The sequence below is a fragment of the Aquarana catesbeiana genome, linkage group LG01 (genome assembly GCF_042186555.1).
Source record: "Aquarana catesbeiana isolate 2022-GZ linkage group LG01, ASM4218655v1, whole genome shotgun sequence".
NCBI classification, from domain to species: Eukaryota; Metazoa; Chordata; class Amphibia; order Anura; family Ranidae; genus Aquarana; species Aquarana catesbeiana.
In genome coordinates this window covers 271,007,281-271,033,136 of record NC_133324.1, presented here as the reverse complement: position 1 = coordinate 271,033,136, position 25,856 = coordinate 271,007,281, and the positions used below count along the sequence as shown (strand labels likewise).

Genomic DNA, 25,856 nt, shown 5'->3' with positions numbered 1-25,856 from the left:
CTGTGCAAATTGTTGCCTCGGTTTCCTGTTCGTAGCTGACAGGAGTGGCACCGGTGTGGTCTTCTGCTGTTGTAGCCCATCTGCTTCAAGGTTAGATGTGTTGTGCATTCAGAGATGGTCTTCTGCATACCTTGGTTGTAACGAGTGGTTATTTGAGTTACTGTTGTCTTTTTATATTTCCATAGTATTTTATAGAAGAAAATTCAGGAATAGATGAACATGTATAACAGTAGTTATATGGACCCAACGGTCTAAGGATATACAAGGATTTTGTAGCTATCACCAAGAGGAAACATGCTGTTGTCTTTTTATTATCTCGAAACAGTCTGCTCATTTCCTCTGACATCAACAAGGCATTTTCATCCACACAACTGCCGTTCACTGGATATTTTCTCTTTTTTGGACCATTCTCTGAAAATCCTAGAGATGGTTGTGTGTGAAAAGATCAGTTGATCAGCAGTTTTTGAACTACTCAGACCAGCCCGCCTGGCACCAACAACCATGCCATGTTCAAAGTCACTTAAATCCCCTTTCTTCCCCATTCTGATGCTCAGTTTGAACTTCAGCAAGTCATCTTCACCATGTCTAGATGCCTAAATGCACTGAGTTGCTGCCATGTGATTGGCTGATTAGAAATTTGTGTTACCAAGCAACTGAGCAGGTGTACCTAATAATGTGGCCAGTTTGTGTGTAATTTGAAAGCATACTTTACAGCATTTCCTTACACCTGCCTAAACCGTTTGCACAACTAAAGTAACCCTTGAACAGAGTGAGGCTAGGGCTTTGGTAGAAAACATAGTTTATTATTATTAATTTACAAAATCAAATCAATATTTGGTGTGACTACCCTTCGGCTTTTAACCAGCATCAATTCTTACACTTGCACAATATCAGGGATTTTATAAGATTAGAGTCAAGTGCATAGGCATGCGCATGGGGTGTGCCGGAGGTGCCTGGGCACACCCTTATCACCTTGTGCACATTAGCATTATCTCTCTGTGTGCCAACAGGGAGGTGAGAAAGATCTCCCTGTGACCAGATTTGCCATAAGAGAAGTGCTTCTGCACTTCTTTCATGGTGCCAGCGTGGAGATCAATATGCCAGTGTATATACAGCCCTCAAAATTTCCACTTGCATTTGGTGAGTGGAAATAAGCTGAGGGCGAGTGTCCCGGCTCGGTTTGGGCAGGGAGGTGGGTCGGCAACATCTTTACCACTGGAGGGTTCAGGCGAAGCCATAGCGGTAGCAGCTTCACCTTCCCACTACTACTAATGCTTTATTGGCTCTTTTTATCATTGCAGTCCAACCGGCACATACCAGCAGACCGCAGTTTGAGATTTGCTGTATGGTAAATTAAGCCCATTGCTGTATAAAAAGGATTATCTTCTTGTTGGTGGGATCACACATGCCTACCTTTCCAGACACAAATAAACCCCCCCCCCCCTATAGACCCCCATAAAACCGAGATCTCCAACAATGCAATGGGTGCTCCTCTCCATAGACCATATTGGAGGAGGCTGCACAGCAATGACGTGGTTGTATATGTATCATGAAATGGCTCGCCTATGCAAAAACTACAGATGTCCAATCAATTTTTCAACAGAAGCTCCTTCTTTGCCATGCAGGCTGCTGGCGGGGATAGGTAAGTTGTAGCTGCTCTTTTGCAGCAGCCCCATTCTTTCAGAGGATGTGTGGAGAAGAGAGATCTGTACTGGAATGGGGGAAAGGGGTTAGCTCTGTACCGGGGGAGAACTTGGGAGTAAAACAGCACATCCCTCAATCCTGCACGGAGCATTATTCAACTTTCCACCCGAAGGACTGCACCTGCATGACTTTTCCATATATGGATATCTTCCTTTTAAGGTACATGTAGGCAATATAGGATAGTTAAGGTTCTGTGAACATGTTTGATGTGACTGTGATATTTCCACTACAAGAGTTGCAGTAGAGCATTTAAGCCTGTCTAGAGCCTTGTCTGAGGGTATTCAAGAGGGGTGCATGGTGGTACATGGAATATCAGAAGACCAGGGCCTGTAAAGCACACTCGAGGTACAGGAGGAAAACCATAACAAAGGGTTAACTTGGCAGAAGAGTCCCTTGTAAAGCATGTAACCTGGCATGAGTGACAGGTCCTCCGCTAGTGAGAGGGTCCAAATCCATGGTAGGGAGACCCCATGTACCTAGCCGCATGGTACATAAGAGATAAAGGAGTTAATTGAGTGCATGCATAAGGTCCACGATAGGTGCATGGTGGGATCCCATTCTGTCACTGGGAGTGAGGCGGCAGAGGTATGCTGTTCTGGTGGAAAGGGCATGGGACAGTACATTTTACAAAGAGCCACTCTCTAATACATTACACTCTCTAGTACATGGGTAGACAACCTCTACATTCCAGCTGTGGTGAATCTACAAATCCCATCATGCCTCTGCCTCTAGGAGTCATGCCTGTGATTGTCAGGGTCTTGCAATGTCTCATGAGACTTGTAGTTTCACCACAGTTGGAGGGCCGAGGTTGCCTACCCTTGCTCTAGTACATTACACTACATAAACACACAGTTTATGGTTCATTTCTAAGCAGGGGTTCTGCCTTAATGTTGACTTTTTGACTTTCACATGAACACGGCCCTCACTCGTTCCAGGCATTGATAAACATGTACACGAGATAAGAGATGTACTCCCAAGCATGCAGAGGTGTGGTGGCCCTGCCCACAAGTGTATCCTCCCCTTTTGAAAAAATAGGCAGATAGACATTTTTTTCTTAATTTGCTTTTTATTAGTTTTGGTGAAGTCAAAAAGTAAATGGTACAAAAGCAAAGTAGTGTACATCGAAAGATAGTATGCAGATGCACATCTGTGACAGTTGTGTTATTCTATTGGTTTACTGCAGGAGTATGAATGTTATAGCTGAGGTGGGGGTGGTTGTGGGGGGGGGGGGGGGGGCACAGACATTGGAAGGTTTTTACCTAAATGCAGAGAATGCATTAAGGTGAAAAAAAAACTTTTGCCTTTAGAACCACTTTAATAAACTCCAAGAAAGTGACTTTGTGGCAAGTACAAAACATGTAGCACCAACGATTTATGCAGCAATTTACATACTGTAGATTTACATCAGTCCCTGTCCTGAAGGAGCTTAAAATTGAAGGTCCCTAACTCACATGCAAACCCTAAGCTTAGAGTGTTCTTGCTGGGAATTTCACCTCTGACACCATTGTTGCAAGGCAGAAGTGCTAACCACTAAGCCACTGTTTTCTGAGGGACACTCATATTACTGAATCGTGGGAGATCCTCAAGCAGGTAGGAACTATGGGACAGGCAATTCCAACAACAATAACAGCAGGAAAACTAGAGCAACAACAAAACTGGAGCTTGGAAAGCTGCCTACAACTACTTGATACCAAAACTAGCATCCAGTGGTACAGACACATCATCATAAATTTGGTGTGGTTCGAAGCCCAGGTTACAAACTTGGCATATAGAAGGCTGGTGGAGAAAGGTCCAAGATGCACTCACAACCCTGGTGGAATAATCTCAGACACGAAAGGGGGATTCTTCCCTTTTGATTCATACACCAAAACAGCAGCATAGCAAACCCTCGTAGAAATTCAGGCGCTAAATGCCAGAGCTCCAATCTTGGACCTTCTGTAATGACAAAAATTAAACAGACCTCCTGATTAGAGGTTTAGGCTGTAAAGCATGTGAAGGAGCAGCACGTTTTTATTTAGGTGGAAAACAGACTACCTTTGGTAAAAATTCAGGTCTTGGTATTAAGTACAACCTTATCCCTGTAGAGAACTAAAAAGGGTATTTGAAGCACAGAGCAAGCAGCTCAGATATTGTCCTAGCTGAATTGATTGCCGCCTTGTAGAAAAGGACTGGAGGACTGACCAAACCAAGTTCAGATACCATGAATTATGCAGAGATCAAATGGAAGAGTAAAATGGCTGACTCCAATACTTGTACAAAGGTCTGAGATAACTAATGTATGGCCAAAAGCCTCTGAAGAAGAATAGCCAGGGCTGACACGTGACCCATGAAAATCCATCTTGCTGTCCACTACCACCTGAAGAGCGGAGATAATTATCCTAACTAAAAAACAGGGTTGGAACCTTCTAGAAATACACCAGCTGAAATAAGCTTTCCAAGTGTGGCAGTTTTCGTAGCTTTTAGTATAGTGAGGTTAACTGAATCCAACATCTCTCTGAGTCTCAGCATCTGGGCTTCAACAGCCATACTGTTAGCCTCCCTGGCGGTTTTCCCGAGTGTGGCTCGGGGTTAAAATTCAGTCCCATTAGCGGTAACCCCGAGCCACACTCGGGATCGCATTGCAGGATCCTGGGGCGGCGTTACTTACCTTGTCCCCGGGATCCTGCGATGTCCCCCGCAGTGTCCGAGGGCTCCGTCCTCCTCCGAAGCCTCTCCGTGCCAGGCTCCGTTCCCTGCGAGCGGCGCGACGCACGGGGGCGGAGCCTGGCGGCAAATTCAAAAAACTGTCAAAATCATAACACATACAGTACTGTAATCTTACAGATTACAGTACTGTATGAAATGATTTCACATCCCTTTTGTCCCCAGTGCTCTGGCCCATGCCCTGCATGCAGTTTTATATGATATACACTGTTCTTTCTGCCTGGAAACTGGAGATTGTCCATAGCAACCAAAAAGTGTCCCTTTACGTCAAAAGTGGCTTTAGACCAGCTAGAAAACAGCGATAATAAATTAGAACACTTGCAGAATTGAGCGATAGTGAATTGTGGGGAAATTTATTTTATTACTATTTTTTTTAATTTTTTTAAATTATTTATTTTTATTTATTATATTATAATTTATGTTTTTGTGTTTCAAACTTTATCATACCCGGGATATCTACTAGACTCTGGTTTGGACAGATTTAAGTGTGTTATTGTTAAGATTTACAGACCTACAATATAAAACGCCAAATTTCCATGCAAAATAATGGTACCGCTTTCAGCACTTAAAATCCGAAATAATCATACCGCCAGGGAGGTTAAATTAAATGTCCAAGACACAGAGTGCATGATAAGTCCCTAAAATAGAAGATCTGGCCTTTCTGGTAGGGGCCAAGTAGAGTCAGTGAACAGATGGATTAGGTTGGCATACCAAGTTCCTCTGGGGCAAGTCAGGGCTAAAAGAGTGCCAAAATTGCCCTCCACTTTAATACTCAGAAGTAGCCAATGCAGACGTCTCAGAGGAGAAACGGCATCAGTTAGAGACAGCTGATCGCCAGTGGTGACAAAGGACCTGGCTGCAAACCTGTCTAGTTTTCTGTTCAGATGGGATACCAAATGATCTATATACAGTGCCTTGAAAAGTATTCATACCCTTTGAAATTTTCATATTACAACCAAAAGCGCAAATGTATTTTATTGGGATTTTATGTGATATACCAACACAAAGTGGTACATAATTGTGAAGTGGAAGAAAAATGATTTTCATTTTTTTTTTACAAATAAATATCTGAAAAGTGTGGCGTGGATTTGTATTCAACCTCCCTGAGTCAATACTTTGTACACCTTTTGCTGCAATTACAGCTGCAAATCTTTTTGGGTATGTCTCTACCAGCATTGCACATCCTAGAGAGTGAAATTTTTGCCCATTCTTCTTTGCAAAATAGCTTAAGCTCTTTCAGATTGAATGGAGAGCGTCTTTGAACAGCAATTTTCAAGTCTAGCCACAGATTCTCAATTGGATTAAGGCTACATTCATACTGAGGCGCTTTACAGGCGCTACAGCGCTAAAAATAGTGCCTGCACAATGCCTGTAAAGAGCCTCTCTTGTCTCTCCAGTATGAAAGCCTGAGGGCTTTCACACTGGAGTGGTGCGCTTGCAGGACGGTAAAAAAAAGTCCTGCAAGCAGCATCTTTGCAGTGCTGTGGGAACGGTGTATACATCGCTCCTAAAGCGCCCCTGCCCATTGAAATCAATGGGGCAGCGTCCCTTTGCGGGCAGTTTTAACCCTTTTTTCGGCCACTAGCAGGGGTTAAAACAGCCCCGCTATCAGCCAAATAGCGTCGCTAAAACAACGGTACTCCATTTATTAATAAGGTGACTTCTGAAGGCAATTGGTTCCACTAGATTTTAGTTAGGGGCATCAGCGTAAAGGGGGCTGAATACAAAAGCATGCCACACTTTTCAGATATTAGTAAAAAAAATTGAAAACCATTTATCATTTTCCCTCCAGTTCACAATTATGTACCACTTTGTGTGGTCTATCACATAAAATACCAAAAAAAATACATTTACTTTTTTGATTGTAACATGACAAAATGTGGAAAATTTCAAGGAGTATGAATACTTTTTCATGCCACTGTACATCACTAGAAGATAAACATCACTGCTAAAGCAAAATTAGGAATCTCAAGTTCCACATAAATAATGATGATCATAATTGGTAGAAGGCAAAGCACCTTGGATCACTTTTCAGAAGGGGAAGTTAGTATAAATGAGCCCCTAGGAAGTAGCCAAGCTTGCCGCATGTAAATTTAGGGCCAGTCTTGGGGTACAATAAGACCCTATTGAAGTCTGTCCTTATTGCAGCTGGTGATACATACCAATTATGCTAAATACGTTGTACACTGAACGTTTCACAGGTATGCTGTCCCCACTTCCGGGAGCCTCAGCCGCAGGTATTGATGTCACCGCGGGGCTCCCTCCTCCTCCTCCCTCCCCGGCCACGGGGCCAGTAGGAGAGAGGAGTGGAGCCTCGCGCATGCGCAGTAGGGTTCCAGGCGTGAAGCCTTACTTGCAATGGAGGCGGCATGCACCCAACAGCTGATGGAAACATCAGCTTCGGTGCTCACATCGCTGGACTCCAGGACAGGCAAGTGTCCGATTAATAAAAGTCAGCAGCTGCCGTATGTGCAGCTGCTGGCTTTTAATTTTTGCAGCGGTGGGCGGACCTCCGCTTTAATCCAGCATTTCCACGATTCACGTAACAAGTGTAGAGTCGTCCCCTGCTCATAGCTGTCAAAAAACAGCCAGCAATGTTTATTAACAACATTGCTCACCCTCACCGCTGAGAGAGAGATAAAAAGAAACAATGTATCATTCTGTTAATTTAAAGATCAAAGGGATGAACTTCCGTCTGTAAATGAGATCAGTTTAACCACTTAAAGACTAAGCCTTTTTCTGACACTTGTTGCTAAAAAATCTGTATTTTTTTGCTAGAAAATTACTTAGAACCCCCGAACATTATATATATATATTTTTTTTAGCAGAGACCATAGAGAATAGAATGGCGGTCGTTGCAATATTTTATGTCACGCTGTATTTAAGCAGCAGTCTTACAAAGGCAATTTTTGGGAAAAAATACACTCCAATAAACTAAAAAAAAAAAAAACTAAAGTAAAGTTAGCCCAATTTTTTTGTATAATGTGAAAGATGTTGATACGCCGAGAATCATGATATTTATTCTAAGGGAAAAAATAATAAGACTCATTTTATCCAGAATCGTGCAGCTCTAGTACTGACCATGGTAATCATGGCTGCTGATCCACAGTCAGTTTACGTCCCTCAGTCATCATGCTGTGCGGTCAATCTCTCCCCCTCCCTCCCTGCTTGTCAGCTCAGTAGTCTGTGTAGTTATCCTACCGCTATCCCTGTAAAGTAATGTGTATATAAATCACTTGCAACCCCTCTGTTTTATGAAGATATAAACCACAGTATGTCAGTTTAAATTATAATCCTAAATACCTTCTTGCACAGTGCCACTGTGCGGTCACGTGACCTCCCTCTACTGGCTGGCATACATCAGTACATCAGAGGGGATTCTCAGCCCCTCCCGCTGCTCTCCTTAGATCAGGGAAGGAGAGTGGAAGGAGGTCAAATGACCGCACAGCAAAGCTGTGCAAGAACTTATTTAGGATTTAAAAAAAAAAAACCTGACACTGTGCTTTATTTCTTCCTAAAACAGAGGGGATGCAAGTAATTTATACAGTATATGTGACTTAACAAGCATTTTAAAGATGCAAAATCAGCAAATATGATTTTTACTAAGACAAGAAAACAACATATTAACAAAAATAGTTTATTTCACAAAAAAAAAAAAAAGAAAGAAAGACTCCTTATGCACATATCGATCCACATGCTTTACACAGCATTATATGTACAGTTTTAACAGTTTAAAAGCTGTATTATATAGGAATACACCACATGTAATAATAATAAATGTCCTTAAGATACATTTTTCCTTTCTATAAATAATAGCACAAACATTGTCAATGAAAACAATTCCTTGACTATACAACACATTTTCAAGCTATCCACCAGATTGTTTCACAACTTGCAACAGACTGACAGAACACAAGCCATCAACCCAAAAAGATTCTGTTACGGTTTTACAATTGTTATAACTTTAAAAAAAAAAACTGTGCAACAATCAATGTCTACTTTCAACAGTCTACTGCAAAAAAAAAAAAAAGAAAAAAAAAAAATGATGTTGACTATACACAGGATACTTTTCTAGTAAATTCAACCTCTTGACAGCCAAAAAAAATAAAAAAAAAACACCTCTGCCACCATATGTCTGTTTATATAACAAGATATTGGAAGCCTGCCTTGATTGGTTCCATTGTTTTTAAAATTGAAAGGTGGTTGAAATGTCTAACAAATTGCCTGTAGTAATCGCCAGCTCGAAAGTTTACCCAAAACCTTTACTACTAATAAATGCTGGTGGTTGTAAAGACCAGGTGCTATCCACAAATATTAACCCTTTATTGACTACATAGTGGGTATACCGGACAGAAGGTTAACGTGTTTCAGGTACTCAACCTTACTAATACTACATCTAAAAAAACACACAGAACAAACAATAAAATAGACACCACAACTCCTAACCTGAACCAAGCAGAAGAAGCAGGTGGATAATATTTAATTTAATTTTAAATCAATTAAGTGAGCATTAGCACAAGTATATGGCAAAATGAATAAGAATCCAATAAATAACGGATCAACTTTATCACATCCATAAAAGATATAGTCATATTATTTTATAATCCCTAATATATCTCTAATGGCCCATGCAAATAAACAGATTAATAAATAAAAATTATTGTAAATAGCACATAACAACCATGGGTTATTTAAATTCAACAATTGCGTTAGCCTTTCTTGCTGTATACCCACCTGCAAATAAACAGAATAAAAAATAGAAATTATGTAAATAGCTCATAACAAACACAGGTTGTTAAACAATCTGTCCATAAAATGCATTTTATTACAAAAAGAGACCCACGTCCCAGCTATGATTAGCTTCCCGCCCGCTGTACGCCAAATGATGTCCTCGGCTTTGAGAGGGGATATCTGAATGATGCCTTTAGCTACAGACATCATTCAGATATCGTCTTTTAGAGCCGGCAAATCTGTGCACCATAAGAATGATCATAGCGCCGTTCCGCCGCTTGATCGCTCTTATGGGGGGCCAGAGGAGACGTACCCCCCTCCCGCCGCCCTCCGGTGCTTCTACCGACTCACCGATACGATCGGTGAGTTGGACACAGGATCCGTCGGCCCCGGATGTTCAGAATAGAGATTTCTGTGGACCAGATGGTCGCCGGAGTCTCTATGAACGTTCGGAGGCCGGGCACGATGTTATGACGTCACGCCCGGCCTCTCTATTAAAAAAAACGGCACCGTTCTACATCATAAAAAGAAAAAAAAGAAAAAGAAAAGAAGACCATACATCCTTCATGCACATCTTTAGTAATCATAATAATTAATGGTTAAGAGCTATTTACAATCATTTATACTTGTTAATCTGTTTATTTGCAGGAGCTGTTTAGGATATACCTGGGATTATAACTAATATCAATATATCTTTACGTTTTATGGATGTGATAATTGTGTGCTGTTGCTCACTTAATTGATTTTAATTATCACCTGCTTCTTCCACTTGGTTCAAGAGTAGGGATGTCTATTTGATTGTTTGTTCAGGATATTTTTAGATTTGCTATGAGTAAGGCTAAGTAGCCGAAATGTGTTAGCCCTCTGTGCTGTATACCACCATGTAGTCAATAAAGGATTCATATTTGTGATTGACACCTGGTTGCTGGCTTCATTTTGCTGCATGACTCCTGCACTTTGCCTCTGTTTAGGGGTTCCATATTACAAGGACCAGTCAGCGCGCTTCTCTCGCCTCTTGAGCAGAGTCACTGGTCTTCTATCTACTCCCTTGTAGTATTTTATAGTGAGGGGACCTAATATGTCCCATTCACAGATCTACTCTCTGAACAGGCTATGTGTAGCATAGAAATTATGTTCCCAATACTTTTACAAGATATTCGGGTTTGCAAAGACATTAAGTACACACAATTTAGATTTTTTTTTTGAGGAATAGATTTAAACATTATTTTGTGACCAGAGTTTAGCTTTAACCATTTTTACCATTTGAAGGTTACCCTGCATTTTTTTCCCCTTTTAATAAAACTGAATAATGAATTTTAAATTGAAGTCTTCCAGGGATGAACCTTCATTTCAAATTTTACAACAGTTATGGGAAAAAGAAAATCTGCCCACTGATCTAACAAAATTTTTATTTTGCCAAATGACCACCTGGGTTGAAAAAAAAAAAAAAAATCACCGAAACATCATGAACATACATTTTACATTTTAGCGACTACTTGTATGTTTGCTATGAGGATATATGCAGCATAGGCAGTGTGTCTATCAACTATAACTATTCAACACCTAACCGTATCATAGAGCAAACATTTTAATACCCCGAAATACAACCTTTGAAGTAGAGTAGACATAAATGGGCTGTTTAAAAAAAAATTTAAAAAAAAATGTCAGCCTTTTCCATAGTGACCATTTGTTAATGAGAAACTTTGGCCAGAAAATGAAGACCTGATAGATCACTTCATGATGGGCAATTTTGCTAATATGGCCACGTAAAATACTAATAAATGTCTATATTGTTTACAATCCAGTAATGCTCTTTCTCATCCTGCTCTGCACAGCCTCAGTTGCTCTTATTTTCAACACTTGGCAGATAATCGGTGAGTCACTAGAGGCTGATCTGCTGACAGCCTAAAGATTTACTGCTGTTAAGGAGAGGGGAAAGAAACAGGAATAACACAGACTGTGCCAATGGAGAACACATTAGGGAGGGTGACAGGACAATCTCTGCAGCCAGGGAGAGACAAAAGAGTTACACCTACAAGGATAGTGTCTTATCTCTTTGATATACTCTCTTTTCTCCCTTCATGTCAGCATCAGCTGCTGTGAACCTACTGTCAGCTACTGCAGCCTTCCTCCTTAGCTGAGTCAAGACATACAATCAAGAATGGAAATGCATACATTTTAATTGCAGAAAGTGACATATAGTTTTTGAGTCTAAGGAGAGGGGGACAGTTCTCAATAAGAAAGTCACTGGTCTGGGCTTCAACAAAATGGCGGCTTCCAGCAAGAAACAGGAACAGTGCTGGATGCATTTTACAGCACAAACTAATTTTGGTAGCATAATTATTAATGTGGAATGTTTTTACCTCGCTAAAGAATAGGTATTGTATATTACAAAAAAATAAAAAATAACAATGAAAGGAAAAAAAAATGTATACTTTGAACTGCAGTAGTCCATTTATAAACCATAAAAAGTACATAAGAATGCAGCTTATCAACATATACAGAATCAGTAGCATCTATGGGCATATGTATGAACAGGCATTTTACCATTTGTAAGTAGAACGCCACCTCCAACCAAGTCCTACTTTCATGCCCGGGGAGTTGTCCAAGTGCCCACTATGATAAGTCAATAAAAGTGGAAAGAGATGCAGGGTTAATGGCTTTTTGATACAGGTATGAAATACCCCCTCATTAAGCTAATACAGTGTACTATTGCTGAGGGTACTAATTAATACAGTCAGTGAAGGTATGTGGTATGTATGTGAATCCAGTCAGTAATGTGTCTGATGTATAATATGTAGTGCGTAAACAAAAAGCAAAACTTTAGCATGTAAATAATTGCTAACACTAGGCTTTTACAGTAGAAGATATTTTGTAGGTCTCTTCTGCAATAAAAGTTTTTTAGCCAACAACAAGATTCCAAAGATTGTACACTCAGCTGCACAAGAGAAGCTCAGTGTACACTCTCAACATGCCAGGTGCTTATGCGCAGGAGTAACCTCATCTGGAAAATCAAGGCAGCCGAAGTCTTCAAACTCAGTGGAAGAATGTGGTCACTGGAGAGATTGGTTTGAGAGGGAGGTTCAGCTTTAAGTGTAATATAGAATAGAATATTTGAATCTGGCTGTTGTGGAATAATGCAGAAAGAAAATATGTAAGGTGGAAATTTATATTATTGAATTCCTGCATTATAGTGCCTAGAATACAGTGAGAATATTAAAATCACCAACACCACCACATTTCATATGCAAAAATTGAACAAAGAGGTCCGGATGACCGCACTCCAATGAAAACAATTTCTTTATTGTTATAATAAATTCATGCAGCAAGGATAAAATCTCTAATGCGTTTCACACCGTTATAGCAGGTGCTTATTCATATGAATAAGCATCTGCTATAACAGTGTGAAATGCGTTAGCGGTTTTATCCTTGCTGCACGGATTTATTATAGCAATAAAGAAATCATTTTCATTGGAGTGCGGCCATCCGGACCTTTTTGTTCAATTTTTGCATATGGTTGCATATTGATCCGCACCCACACCTGAAAGGGGAGAGATCATTAGGAAGTAGACACCTGGAGCGGGTTCTTCTTTTTACCACATTTCATTCAGAAGCCCACTGCAATGTCCCCCTTTTAAATTGCACCCAAATGCACATCCACACCACAATGATGTGCGTTTTTTGCACTGCTTCTGAAAAGCAGGCGCCGATATGTTTTTTCTGCTTGCTATGGTGAATTGGCTGCTTTATAAGGAGAAGTTGACCTTTTGTAACGTTACACTCATATTCAGGGTGTAATATGTAACATATGCACCAGCCCCTGCTCCCCCCCGATCCACCGTTGTGAAAGCTGGAGGGAGATCTCTCCGCCCCCCCCCCCCCCCCCTGCTAGCTGTCACACTCTGCAACAAATGTGGCCGTCCACAGTGTTCTGTGAATAGGAAAACTATAAAAGTCCGACAGCCTTTGCGGCTGTCGGCTTGTAGTTCTCAATGAACTACCATGGTGCTGTTGAGCGCTGTGGTAGTTCATTCATGCTTCCCATCAGTGTAACTGCCTGGCTATATCGGAGGTACAGCCAGACAGATACACAGACAGTCTGTAGGACTGTGGCATTACAATTACGATCTGGTGATCGTGGGCGCAATGCTTTACAGGTCCGTTACAAAATAAATAAATGAATGCATATTTTTTACATGCAAAAACAAAATGTGAATTTATTTTTTTTTTTGTAAAGGTGAACTTTTCCTTTAATGCACAGTACTGGAGCAGACAAGTGAGAAGTCAGCTTAAAAGTCTCCTTTTCTGTATGTTAAGGATAACATACAGAAAAAAAAAGTGTTTTAGGGAGTTACTGCACTTGTTCTATGATATTGTGCTGACCAATATTTAAACTTTTTTTTCCCCAAATATTAATAATGATATCCCACTTTAAGTTAGTATGCAGTTTTGAGATTTGGAGCAGCATTAAAGAACCAACATTGCAGTCCTAAAACCTTTGAACAGTACTGGCTACACCATGCTGAAATTCTTTTTTGCATTGCTATTACAAAATTTTAATTTATTATACCTAGATAAATATCTAGCACATTAGCAGTGTGAATTTTTAGCTCAAACATAAAATATTTGATTACGGTAATAGGAAAAGATGCAGCATAGGGGAAAGTAACGTCATAAGTAAAGCAAATAAAACCACACATGTGTCAGCTGTAGAATACCTTTTTTTCTGCAAACAGTAATCCAGGAAAAAGACCTTTCTGATAACCAAAATGCACATGACTGCAAATCCATGTCAGAACAAACAAAACATTTTGTATGTTATAGTAAAAGGAGGGCACTACGCTAACCATTTTAGTGGCAGATGCCATCCCAATGGGATCTTGCAGGCAGAAAACTATAAATGCCAAGATTCAGGTCTAGTAATGTTAGAATTAAAAATTACCCATATGGCATAAATTAAGGGGCATTCCTTTGTAAGGTAAAAAGGTGCGGTGGGAACAAAACATTCAAAAAAATCTTGATACAAATTATATTAAATATGAATGAAATAATATTGTTCCATCTAACAAATTCAACTTAAACATATACAAATTATCTATTTACATTCAAAAGTAGTATGAAACATCATGTAACTTAAAGTGTACATTAAAATCAGAATGATCAATGCCAGTTGTAAAAATCAACTTCAGGAGTGCAAGACAACACATATGCACAGAATGGTACATAGACAGAAAAAGCTGGAAACACAAAAGGTAACAACAAAGACCTGTAAATAAAGTATCGTATACCTAGCCATTGGTTGATCAATTTAAAGTGGATTTCCAGTTGTGATACACCCCACCTACTTCTGACCCATCTGCATCTGTCTTAGGCAGACATCCCCCTACCCAGTTTTCCCTCATTATCAGGACTAGGGGCTTTGGTTCTGCAGTCTTACAGAAACAATGCAGCTGTATGAACAGTTAGGTTTCAGTCTGCCAAGCAATGTTCACAGCAGGATGATGGTCCTGCTTCTGCTTTCTAGGGAGTTTTTTCTATGGAATACCTATTGGTATTATTGCATAGAGGTACCAAACACAGATTGTTTATTTTCTTATTATTATGAATGCAGAAAACACCTTTAAACAATAATTATACATGTATATTTTATTATTATACAAGTATTCCATTAAGGTGTGCTCATCACAAAAAGCACTACAAATTGTATTTAGGATTGATTTGCAAGCTATATTTTTAGGTTTATTCACACAGCATTTAATGAAACATTTAATGATGATCATTTAGCTGAATGGACTGCTGACATGAGTAGACAAGCATGTAAAACATCCATGTTCATCTGGTATAAACCTCCTCCACTTTGTGTAATTTGTGTGAGGAGAGTTCCTGAGATGACCCACAGATGAACTTATTCCTTAACAGGCCTTTGACGATAATGCAAGATGCTAACTGTACTCTTCCTTATGTACTAGTTATAGGAAGGACCCCTGCACAAAAGCAGGATTGTTTTAGGCACATATATGTGTGTGATTTCCAACAGGCATCTTCCATGTTTTCCTCTAAAAGTTCAAGCGTCTTGGTTCTCTACTGAATATATATATTATTTACAATAAATAATTGTGTTAGGAGAGCCCCTTTTACACTGTGCTTTTTGGTGTGCATATGTTTCTGGTATAGGCAGGCACACACAGAGTTCCTACCCTCCAGTATTAGAAAGCAGCTGTAAAATAATCGAAGAGTTCAGAATCATTGTTCAGTTCTTTTTGGCTCACTGTTATTGAAGTTCTGATCGTTCTTGGGGAGACTAGAACTAGTGAGAGGCAACTGGACAGGTTCGGCCAAGTCCTGTAGCTGTCCTTCAATGTGGTTCCAAGAGGTCATTGATTCATGTACAGTAAAAGTGTGTTCTTCCATTTGACGCTGAAGACTGTCCATTTCCTGCCTGAAAATACAAGTGTATGTTAACAGCGGAGTACACACGAAAAAAATTCCAAACGGTACAATTATATCACCCTTATGCCCCGTACACACAGTCGGATTTTCCGACGGAAAATGTGTAATAGGACCTTGTTGTCGGAAATTCCGACCGTGTGTAGGCTCCATCACACATTTTCCATCGGATTTTCTGATACACAAAGTTTGAGAGCAGGATATAAAATTTTCCGACAACAAAATCCGTTGTCGGAAATTCCGATAGTGTGTACACAAATCCGACGGACAAAGTGCCACGCATGCTCAGAATAAATAAAGAGATGAAAGCTATTGGCCACTGCCCCGTTTATAGTCCCGACGTACGTGTTTTACGTCACCGCGTTTAGAACGATCGGATTTTCCGACAACTTTGTGTGACCGTGTGTATGCAAGACAAGTTTGAGCCAACATCCATCGGAAAAAATCCTAGGATTTTGTAGTCGGAATGTCCGAACAAAGTCCGACCGTGTGTACGGGGCATTAGAGTGCAACTGCTCTTAAGTTATTCATATCTTCCATAGATGTATATTTATATCTTACACTTATTTGGATAACCCTTCCTACCCCCTACCCTGACCCCCAGCCACCTTGTCTTCTACTCCCCTGTCTCCAATTCACCAGCAATTTGGCTATGCACTGACCAGCCTCCTATCATAATATTCTCTACTGGACATGTTCATGGGCACCGCTATCTGCATCCAATCCTATGCAGGATTAAATGGAGTTGCGGTACACTTATGTGGGTCCAACAACCAAGATTCTGATAACAGGCTGTGCGGTGCCTAGAGGACTGCATAGAAGAGATTTTGATGGATTGGGAAAAAGGTTAGTATGAGACAAGTACAGTATATTATCAATATTTGTTTGCTGTAAGAAACTCTCAAGGTAGCAAGGCGTCATTAAATTCAAAAACACTGTAGGTACATGTTTCAATTTGGAAATAACCCAAATGTAAATGGTCAGTCTACCCCTAAGTAATATTTTAGTTATAAGTGGAGTATGGTGCAGTGACTCATCGGTCTTCTAGGAACTTAAATGGACAAACTACATCCAGTTGGATATCTGAACTAATCAAATTAGTTATGAACTAATTCCCTGGATATCAGAACTAATTAAACATCCTTAGACTTAAAGGCCTGACAGTAGAGAGGTTTTTTTATTATATATCTTATTTAAACAATTGAAAGAAAAAATAATATGTAGTTGAAAATGTATTACTTTAATTGTTGAAGACAGCTGTTTAGATTATTCAAAGGTTCTTTGCTTAAAGAAGTAGGTTTCAGGAGCTCCTCTAGTAGTGAAGCTGGTACTGGACAGTCTGGTATCTTAACTGGAGTTACTGGATTGGATGAGGTTATATCTCCTTTCAACTCTTTCCGCTGGATAAAAGGAAAGTGAAAAAAATATTAGAAACATTAGTTTTAAATAGATATCAAATTATATTTAGTATGAGACACATAAAAACAAAAAGTAATCAAAAATGATAAAAAAAAAACGATTATGCAAATCACATTGTGTTATAAGGATGTAAGCACTGACAAATAGAGTAGCTTTCTTTACAATGTGCTGTGCAGTTGTGGGCACTCAAACAGCAGAAGTTGCACATACTATTTTGAAAGGGGTGTGCACACTGACTTTATACATAACCATAGTAAGATGGAATGATGACTGCAAGAAAATGAAGCCCTTTTGTACAAAGTGGTTATTCAGACTAGAGAATTGATGTGTACTGCCTACAACTACACGTGTGACTATGTGAGAAGGTTTAAATATTAATGTGAAGCGTTAAAAAAAAAAAAGCGGGGAGCTGTGGCCGACCATGAATGGCTGAAGACGTGCACTGTTGAGCTCCGTGTTCTCCCGACGCTGGCAGGCTATTTTACAGACATCACACATCCACGATCGTCATGTCGGCACACAGCTCTCACCCTCCTGAGTCTGTTGAACTGCAGCAGGGCACGATGCAGCCTTACTTGCTCCGTGCATCTCAGTCAGAACCACGCACTTCCAAGGAGAAGATGGAGCCCGCCTGGACCACAAGGAAAACCAAGCCTCCTACCCCTGCTCAGGTGGGGGTGGATGTCTGTGAGGACTCTACAGAGTACTCGGCTCCCCAGACTGATCTATTGGCTCCTACATCCAGGTAAATAAGCCCTGATGCCTCATGCATTGCAGAAGACCAGGCTGCACTAACTCCTTTGGCCCCGGGGGATTCATCTAGATTTGAAGCTACGGCACTCCTGTCAGCATTCCGGGCAGAGTTTGAGTCCTGGGCTATCAAAATGGAAACCTCGCTCCATAAGAGACTTAAATGCACTTAAACAGCAGGTTTCCACATCAGAAACTGCAGTATCAGCCCTGACTGCCACCCAGAATGACCATGTGGTCCATATAACAGCACTTGAGGCTGCATTCAGGGAGCATTTGCACTGTATAAGGCAGCACCAGCTCCGCATAGAAGACCGTGAGAATAGGAGCCGCAGGAATAATGTCCGGTTGCAGGGCATACCATATGCAACATCTAGCATGGACTTAAAGCCCACTGTCATCACTATTCTCAACCAAGTTTTGGGCAGGGAGGCCTCGTCCCCTACCAAACTAGATTGAGTGCATAGAGTGGGAGGGCAGAGGAAGGATCACAGTGGTCGCCCTTGAGACGTTCTCTGTCGGGTGCACTACTATACCCCAAAAGATGACCTAATGCGCAAGGCATGGCACTCGGGTCCAGTGGAATGCGATGGTGCCTCAATTCAGCTCTACCCGGACCTTTCTCGCAACACTCTACATGTGCGTTGAGTGGTCCGTCAAGCCATTGCAACCTACACCTGGGGCCATCCTTTCAGCAATAAAGTGACCAGCAGCGACAGTAAATTTGTCCCATCAGATGCGGACCAACTCCCTGACTTTTTTCTCTTTCTGGAGCAAGACCCAGTAGAAGTTCCAAATTGGCTAGACCCACCAGATGACCATGAACCTCTCCCACAAGGTCATAGGAGTACAAGGTCCAGATCGATGTTTGCGGACCCTAGAAAGCGACGGCCTGCTTCACCAGAAGACTGATCCGGTTTTCCGTCACTGATCATTGACATTGGTGCGCCTACATTCAGCACTACTCAGGGATTGCACATGTTGTCTACATCTTCTACCAGGTCTGCACTGGGAACGTTTTTTGTTTTTTTGTTTTTTAACTGAGATGTCCCCCTTATAGATACAAATCCTTCAAAAGTACTGGATCTGACACCTCATGGTCGTGTGGTTAATAGAACTTTGGGCCCTTTCCCTGCTCTTTGCTGGTGTGCTTAACCCAGCTGGGGTTTGGGAGGAACTATTGAAGCTTCTCATCTCAGCTAAATGTATTAACTTTATATGGTATAAGATTTTGAGGCCCGGGTTCAATTTCCCCAGAGGATTGATGACCTACTGAACCCTCTAGATTGACCCTTGGGTGCTTCAATAGTAACACTTGTGATACATCTACTCAGGGGACCTTACAGTTACTGTTCATGGTTAACTTGTTATTGTCAGATTACATCTTTTAGAGTATACTGATTTCAGCTGTTTCATATTTAACCACTTAAGCCCCGGACAATTTGGCTGCCCAAAGACCAGAGCACTTTTTGCAATTCGGCACTGCGTTGCTTTAACTGACAATTGCGTGGTTGTGCGACGTGGCTCCCAAACAAAATTGACGTCCTTTTTTCCCCACAAATAGAGCTTTCTTTTGGTGGTATTTGATCACCTCTGCGGTTTTTATTTTTGGCGCTATAAACAAAAAAATAGGGACAATTTTGAAAAAAAAATGATTATTTTTTACTTTTTGCTATAATAAATATCCCCAAAAAATACATAAAAACATTTTTTTTCCTCAGTTTAGGCCGATACGTCGCATTCTACATATTTTTGGTAAAAAAAAAAAAAAAAAATCGCAATAAACATTTATTGATTGGTTTGCGCAAAAGTTATAGGGTCTACAAAATAGGGGATAGTTTTATGGCATTTTTATTAATATTTTTTGTTTTTTAATGGCGGCAATCACCGATTTTTATCGTGACCGCGACATTATGGCAGACAGATCAGACACTTTTGGCACGATTTTGGGACCATTCACATTTATACAGCAATCAGTGCAATTAAAAATGCATTGATTACTGTGTAAATGTGACTGGCAGTGAAGGGGCTAACCACTAGGTGGCACTGTAGGGGTTAAGTGTGTCCTAGGGAGTGATTCTAACTGTGGGGGGAGGGGCTATGTGTGACATGACACTGATCACCGCTTCCGATTCCAAGTAAAGTTACTAATGCCTGTCATGCTGTCAGGATCACAGCTCAGCTTTCACCATTTCGACCTCTCTGCCTCAATAGGCTTGGCACAGATTGTGCCTAAAACGTGATATTTCACGTAGTGTCTCACTTGTGCAGACATTCTTTTTCTTTTCAGGCACACATACCCAGGTGTCTTTCTGCTCAATTCTTATCCTTTACTGTATTCCTTTACTCTACTAGTTCCCCTCTTCTGCTTTCTCCTTTCCCTTTTACCTCCCCTGCTCCCCATACTTTATCTCTTCTTCACAGTCCACCATGGCCCATATGGTGATATCTCATCCTCGGCTGAAACTTTGCTCCTACAATGTAAATGGCCTTAATGTTGCATCTAAGCGGGGGGGGGGGGGGGGGAATCCTCTATCAGATGCACATCCACCAGATCAAAACGTGCTCCCCTTGCAAGAGACGCACTTCTACTCTGATTTCACCCCTTCCTGTACCAACAGATATTTTAACAGGTGGTTCCACAGTACAAAGCCTTCTCAGAAAGCCAAAGGAGTCTCTATTGCCTTCCATAAAACGTTTCCTATCAAACTGATTGATCAGCTATCTGCCCCCAGGGACAGTACGTGTTTGTGAAATTTTCATTGTGGGGGACAAAATTTACAATCGCCAACATCTACCTACCGAATGTCAATCAAATTACATCTGCTCTGCAGTACTTAAGGATTCGGTCTGGATTTATGGAGGGCAAGCTCATCCTAGGAAGGGATTTTAATATCCTTTTAGACCCGCTTTTGGACTCATCAACCTCACAGTCCTCCCTATTCCTTCTCTAAACTGAGGGCCTTGAAACATGCTACTCACATTTTACTTCTTATTGACGTATGGAGGGTTTTATACCCAAAGTCTTGTGACTACACTCATTTCTCGCAGGTACACAAGCCTTATAGCGTAGTATAGTTCGATGTAATATCAATTACTTTTTGGTCGATCATAGCTGTTTAGATTGGTCACCTGAATGTGACAGATTCTATGGTTTGGTCTGATCACTCTCCAGTATACTTGACATTCCCTCCACTCCAGCGAAGGAATGGACGTGGCCTTTAAATTATTTGCTCCTCACGAATTCTGATGGCCTTACGCTGGTTACAGAGACCATCTCTAACTTTTTTTTTTTTTTTTTTTTTTTTTTTTTACAGACCACGCCATGGACTCTACCCCATTACAGATACAGTGGGAGGCACTGAAAGCTGCCCTATGGGGAAGCTGTATACAAATTGGGGCTCACATAAAGAAGGAACACTCGGCTACTATAGTGTCTGCCATACAAAAGCTTCGAGATCTGAAAACCAAGCATAAAACAGTGGAAGCTCTCGCAGAGGTCTCCATGGCTCGGTCTCATCCCCGGGAACTGTATGAGGCCTCAGCTCGCACATATGCGGACAAGATTGCCTTACATCACTTCAAGCTCCAAAATAAATGTGGTAGACCATTAGCCCGCTCCTTACAGACAAAACCATCCTCTACGTTTATACCTCACATCCAGACCTTAGCTGGGGAGTCAGTCACTGCACCCTCTAAGATATCACAGATGTTTAGGAATTTCTATCAGTCCCTATATAATATCTCTCCTGAGGGACCCTCAAGCCCCCTGTCAACATCTGTAGATGGTAAATCATCTTATATCACAGAAACAGCACCCCCTACCTTAGACGACACTGTAAATGAGCTTGAGTGATGATCTCCGAAGACAAAGTCACAGGAACTATAGCTGCCACACCATCCGATAAAAGCCCAGGCCCTAATGGCTTTACATCTAAAAATTCTATAAAATATTTTCTCCCCTAATTGCTCTCTTTTTAACTAAAGTGTTCAATTCTTTAGCAGAGGTGTTTCCTTCTCAAACACTTGAAGCCCACATCACCCTTATCCCAAAACCAGACAAGGATCCAACCATGTGTGCAAATTATAGGCCCATATCCCTAATAGGTGTAGATTTAAAAATATTTACTAAGGTCATAGCCAATAGAATGCAGCCATTGATGCCCCGTTTGATACATCTGGATCAGTTTGGGTTTGTAAAGGTGACGTGAAGCCAGATATAACACTCTGAAAACCCTTCTCTTAACTGAATACGCCCATACTCACAATATCCCCCTGTGCCTTCTCACTGTCGATGCAGAAAAGGCATTTAATTCAATTGAGTTATAGGTTATGTTATGGACATACCTAGACGCCAACGTTCAAAATTAAACATACAAATATGACACAACTTTGTTATATTTTCTTACCGAATAAAATCAGATTGAACCAAAAAAAATTAAATCACGTTAGAAGGTTTTTTTATCTCATAGGAGTAAAATATTTTTGCTTTAAAAGATAAATGACACTTGGATAAGCACCTTCTTTAGACGACCTTGTCTAAGATCCAGCTTCAGCTGCTGATTTTGCTGCAGCAAGGTTTTCATGCTATTCTTCAGCTCAATCACCTTTGCCTGTAGCATGAATTTATCCTTCTGGGTCATAGTAAGATCCTCTCGAACAACTTCAAGCTCAGACTTTAAATTCTAACAAGGACAGAAAGAGCAGGTAAAAAAACAAGGCTCCGAATAAACATCCAAATATGAAATCAAACAATTACCTGTGTAAAATGCATCTATGATACAAATGAACACACAGTTTGGGAGATGTCATACTTTTTGTAATTTTCATGTGAAAATGCACAAAAATATGCCCCCTGACACGTTTAGATGTGCAGGTTAAAGTGCGCCCATCACTTGCACCTCAAGTATTAAGCAACAGGGAATCCACATTATTGAACGCAGACTCTCTGCCTAGCAAAATGCTGTGGATCACAAGGTATAGCTATCCCTGTACAGGCCACTGTCATACAAGTAACGTAATGATTATTTTCAATGAATGTTCCTTTAGAGTCTGTTATGACTGTGTTTGGAAGCAATACATGCCCTTCAGAAATGAAGAGATAGAAAACAATATAGGCCAGCACATTTACCAGTTACTTAAAAATGACTATTTAAAATGCCTCTGTAAATAAGTATCAGAAATTATCATCTCTACACTTTTCTGGGTCAGCCACAAAGCATCTGAAAGTCAACCAAGAAACTAGCATTCTCAACAATGGCAGCCTCCATTAGTCTCTCATGACAGATTCTCTTTAGGTGGCTTTGCTTCCATGCAAAGACAGCTTTTAAGGCACTTTTCAAATGTGCTGGTTGACCCACTTTCAGTAGTATAAACTATCCGTTCTGTATTTTAATAGAGTGCCCCCGTCTCTGGGTTTCATTAAAAAAATACCTCCTTCACCGTATCTCATGGCGGCTCCCGGCGCTCATGTAACCAGCTGTGTCTCCCCTATCTGCAGCGGGCGGGGCCGAGGTTTCCCCACCGACGTCCGGCCGGTCACGTGATCGCCATGAGATACTGTGAAGGTCGTCTTTTTTTAATGAAACACAGCGACAGCGGGGCACTCTATTAGCATAAAGAACGGATAGTATATATATTTTTTATTCCTGCAGCAGGAGGGGGATAGGGCGACACTGTCACTAAGTGACACGCAAAGGGGGGGGGGGGGGTAGGAGGACAGGACAGAGGAGACAGACATAGGAGAGCAGGCTGCGGATGATGGAGGAACGTAAACACTACGGTATCAGGGGCTCAGCAGCCATGATTATCGTGGTCTGTTTGCAGAGGGGATATCCAGGCAGGATCAGCTAGGTATTACGGGTACGGTTACAGGGTGCCAAATTACACAGCACAAGCACTGTGCAACATGCTTTAAAGGAACAGAATCTGTGTTTTTTTTTTTTTTTTTGGGTTAACGCACGCTTTAACACATACATCACACCTTCTAATGGGTGAGACTTCAAAATTTGTGACAGCACTTAAACACAATATTAAAGTTTTACGTGGTTTCATTTTTAGGTTTGGAGAGATATTAATAAATGCATATCAAATGTCTAGATGGATTATATATCAGTGGAATGGAAGTATAGTGTACCTGAAGCAAGGTCTGGACATTTTCCAACTCCCTATGGCTGCGTTGCTCAGTCATGTCCAGTTGCTGCTTCATAGACTGAAGCTCATGCTCCTTCTGTTCCAACTGCCATTTAAGGTCTTCCACCTGAAAAAAAAATAAAAAAAGATATAAAATGTTATACAGTATTGCTACAGCAAACAGGAAAAAAAAACCTTCTAACCTGTGTGGCTGCACAGGTTAGAATGCCTGTCAGGTTCTTAATGTTTTTTGTTTCCAACTCCATGAGGCCACAGTTTGAGTAGGTCTATGTACCACATTCTTCAATTTTGGTGCAATGAGAATCACCTCACCCCCTAATGAAGATACGAAATAATCCTTGTATCAAACACGTGTAGGGGAAGGGGACAGGCCGCTGTTGCCCGTTCGTTTCTGCTGTTTTAGTGTGGCGCCCTTAAGCGCCTTGTTACTGTGAGTACCCATTGCAGGATTTGTTTATGATTTAATAAAGTTAGTACATACTGCACAATGAAGTCCTTTTTGTGTTGATATATTGAGGTACAAAAGGGACTGCTGTGAGGAATAGAGACACCAGTGCAAATCTATCCAGGACCCTGCATATAACATCGAACCCATAGAGGTTCTAAGGCGCATTCTGACCAAGCTTAATTGCAAATCGCATGGATGTGGTTTTTTGTATTTTTTAATTTTTTATCGTTTGAACATTGCACTAACACCATATTGCATAGATGCAGCACTGAAATTCATGGATGCAACACTAAATCGGACTGTTAATTTGATCATTGCACAGCAACACAGCACTGAATTGAATAGAATCACATGGATGCAGCACCAAATTGCATGGATGCGTTTTTTTGTATTTTTTAACTTTTTATTGTTTGAACATTGCACTAACACCATATTGCATAGATGCAGCATTGAAATGCATGTATGCAACACTAAATTGCATGGATGTTTGTTTTGAATTATCTATTAATGTTTGAAAATTGCACAAGCTTTGTGGAATATTTGCAATACACAGGCTGATTGGAGCACGTTTACCTATTTATTCATTCATTGAAGTTTATTGCACATTAATGTATAGTATTAATAGATTTTGTATGTTAAGCACAATATCACTTTATTAATATTTTAGTGGAAATTTCTTACATTTTATTTTGATAAGCGCAGCGTGTGTACAATTTGGTTTAACTATTTTGCATGGTTATGAGACATGTGTAACGTTAGCAGCTGATCATTTGCAAAGATACACTATTTTGGAGACCAGATTTGGTCAATTACCTGGAGGCTCACAGGACTACAAATTAGCATAATGATAATCACTGGGACCCATTCCTCTTCTACACTGCACAGCTGTCACGTTAGCATCTTCATCAAAGAAAGGCATAAACCAGTTAAAATTTAGTGCAAGTAATCATCAGAGCATCTACTTCGAAGGCTAGAGGATCATAGGTCTTTGTCACAGATTTGTTCAGCTTGTTGTTGAACCTGAAGACCAGCATGACCCCCATCCGATTTTCTCCACCTTTGACAGAGATTTTGAAAGACCACCCCCCCATATCTACGCATTGACGGCCTAGAAAATCTGCCTGCCAATTGTTCATTCCGAGAATGTGGATGGCCAAGAGGGGTGGAATGTACGTTTCTACCCATGAGAGTATTTGTTCATTTATATACTTGTTTCTTTCAGGGCTGCTAGGCTTCTGGTACTCCCTTGATTATTAATAAAGGCTACCGCTGTGGCATTGTCATACTATACTTTGACTGGGTGACCTTAGAAGGGAGGTCCAATATTGTAGATGGCTTGTGATGGCTTTCCGTTTCAGACTGTTGATGGGTAGTTTTTACTGCTGTGAGGACATGTCCCCCCCCCCCAGTCAGGGAGTTGTAAACTCCACTCCAGCCTGTAAGACTCATATCTGTTGTTACCATGCTCCAAGTCCTGTTGAGTATTAATTTTGGATGCAAA

At 40.8% G+C, this 25,856-nt stretch overlaps 1 protein-coding gene across 2 annotated transcripts in view; it reads right to left on the bottom strand.

Moving 5' to 3' along the window:
• Positions 1–13,024: 13,024 nt before the first annotated feature.
• The window catches only part of GOLGA3 (golgin A3), a 143,158-nt gene continuing 130,326 nt past the window's right edge, over positions 13,025–25,856 (bottom strand). For both annotated transcript variants that reach the window (XM_073628458.1, XM_073628465.1), the window contains exons 21-24: positions 23,891–24,013; positions 22,275–22,439; positions 16,825–16,985; positions 13,025–15,577 (exon numbers count right to left, since the gene is read on the bottom strand). In XM_073628458.1, the coding sequence (XP_073484559.1) occupies positions 15,382–15,577; positions 16,825–16,985; positions 22,275–22,439; positions 23,891–24,013 (645 nt within the window). In that variant the 3' untranslated portion in view covers positions 13,025–15,381. The remainder of the gene's footprint in view (positions 15,578–16,824; positions 16,986–22,274; positions 22,440–23,890; positions 24,014–25,856) is intronic.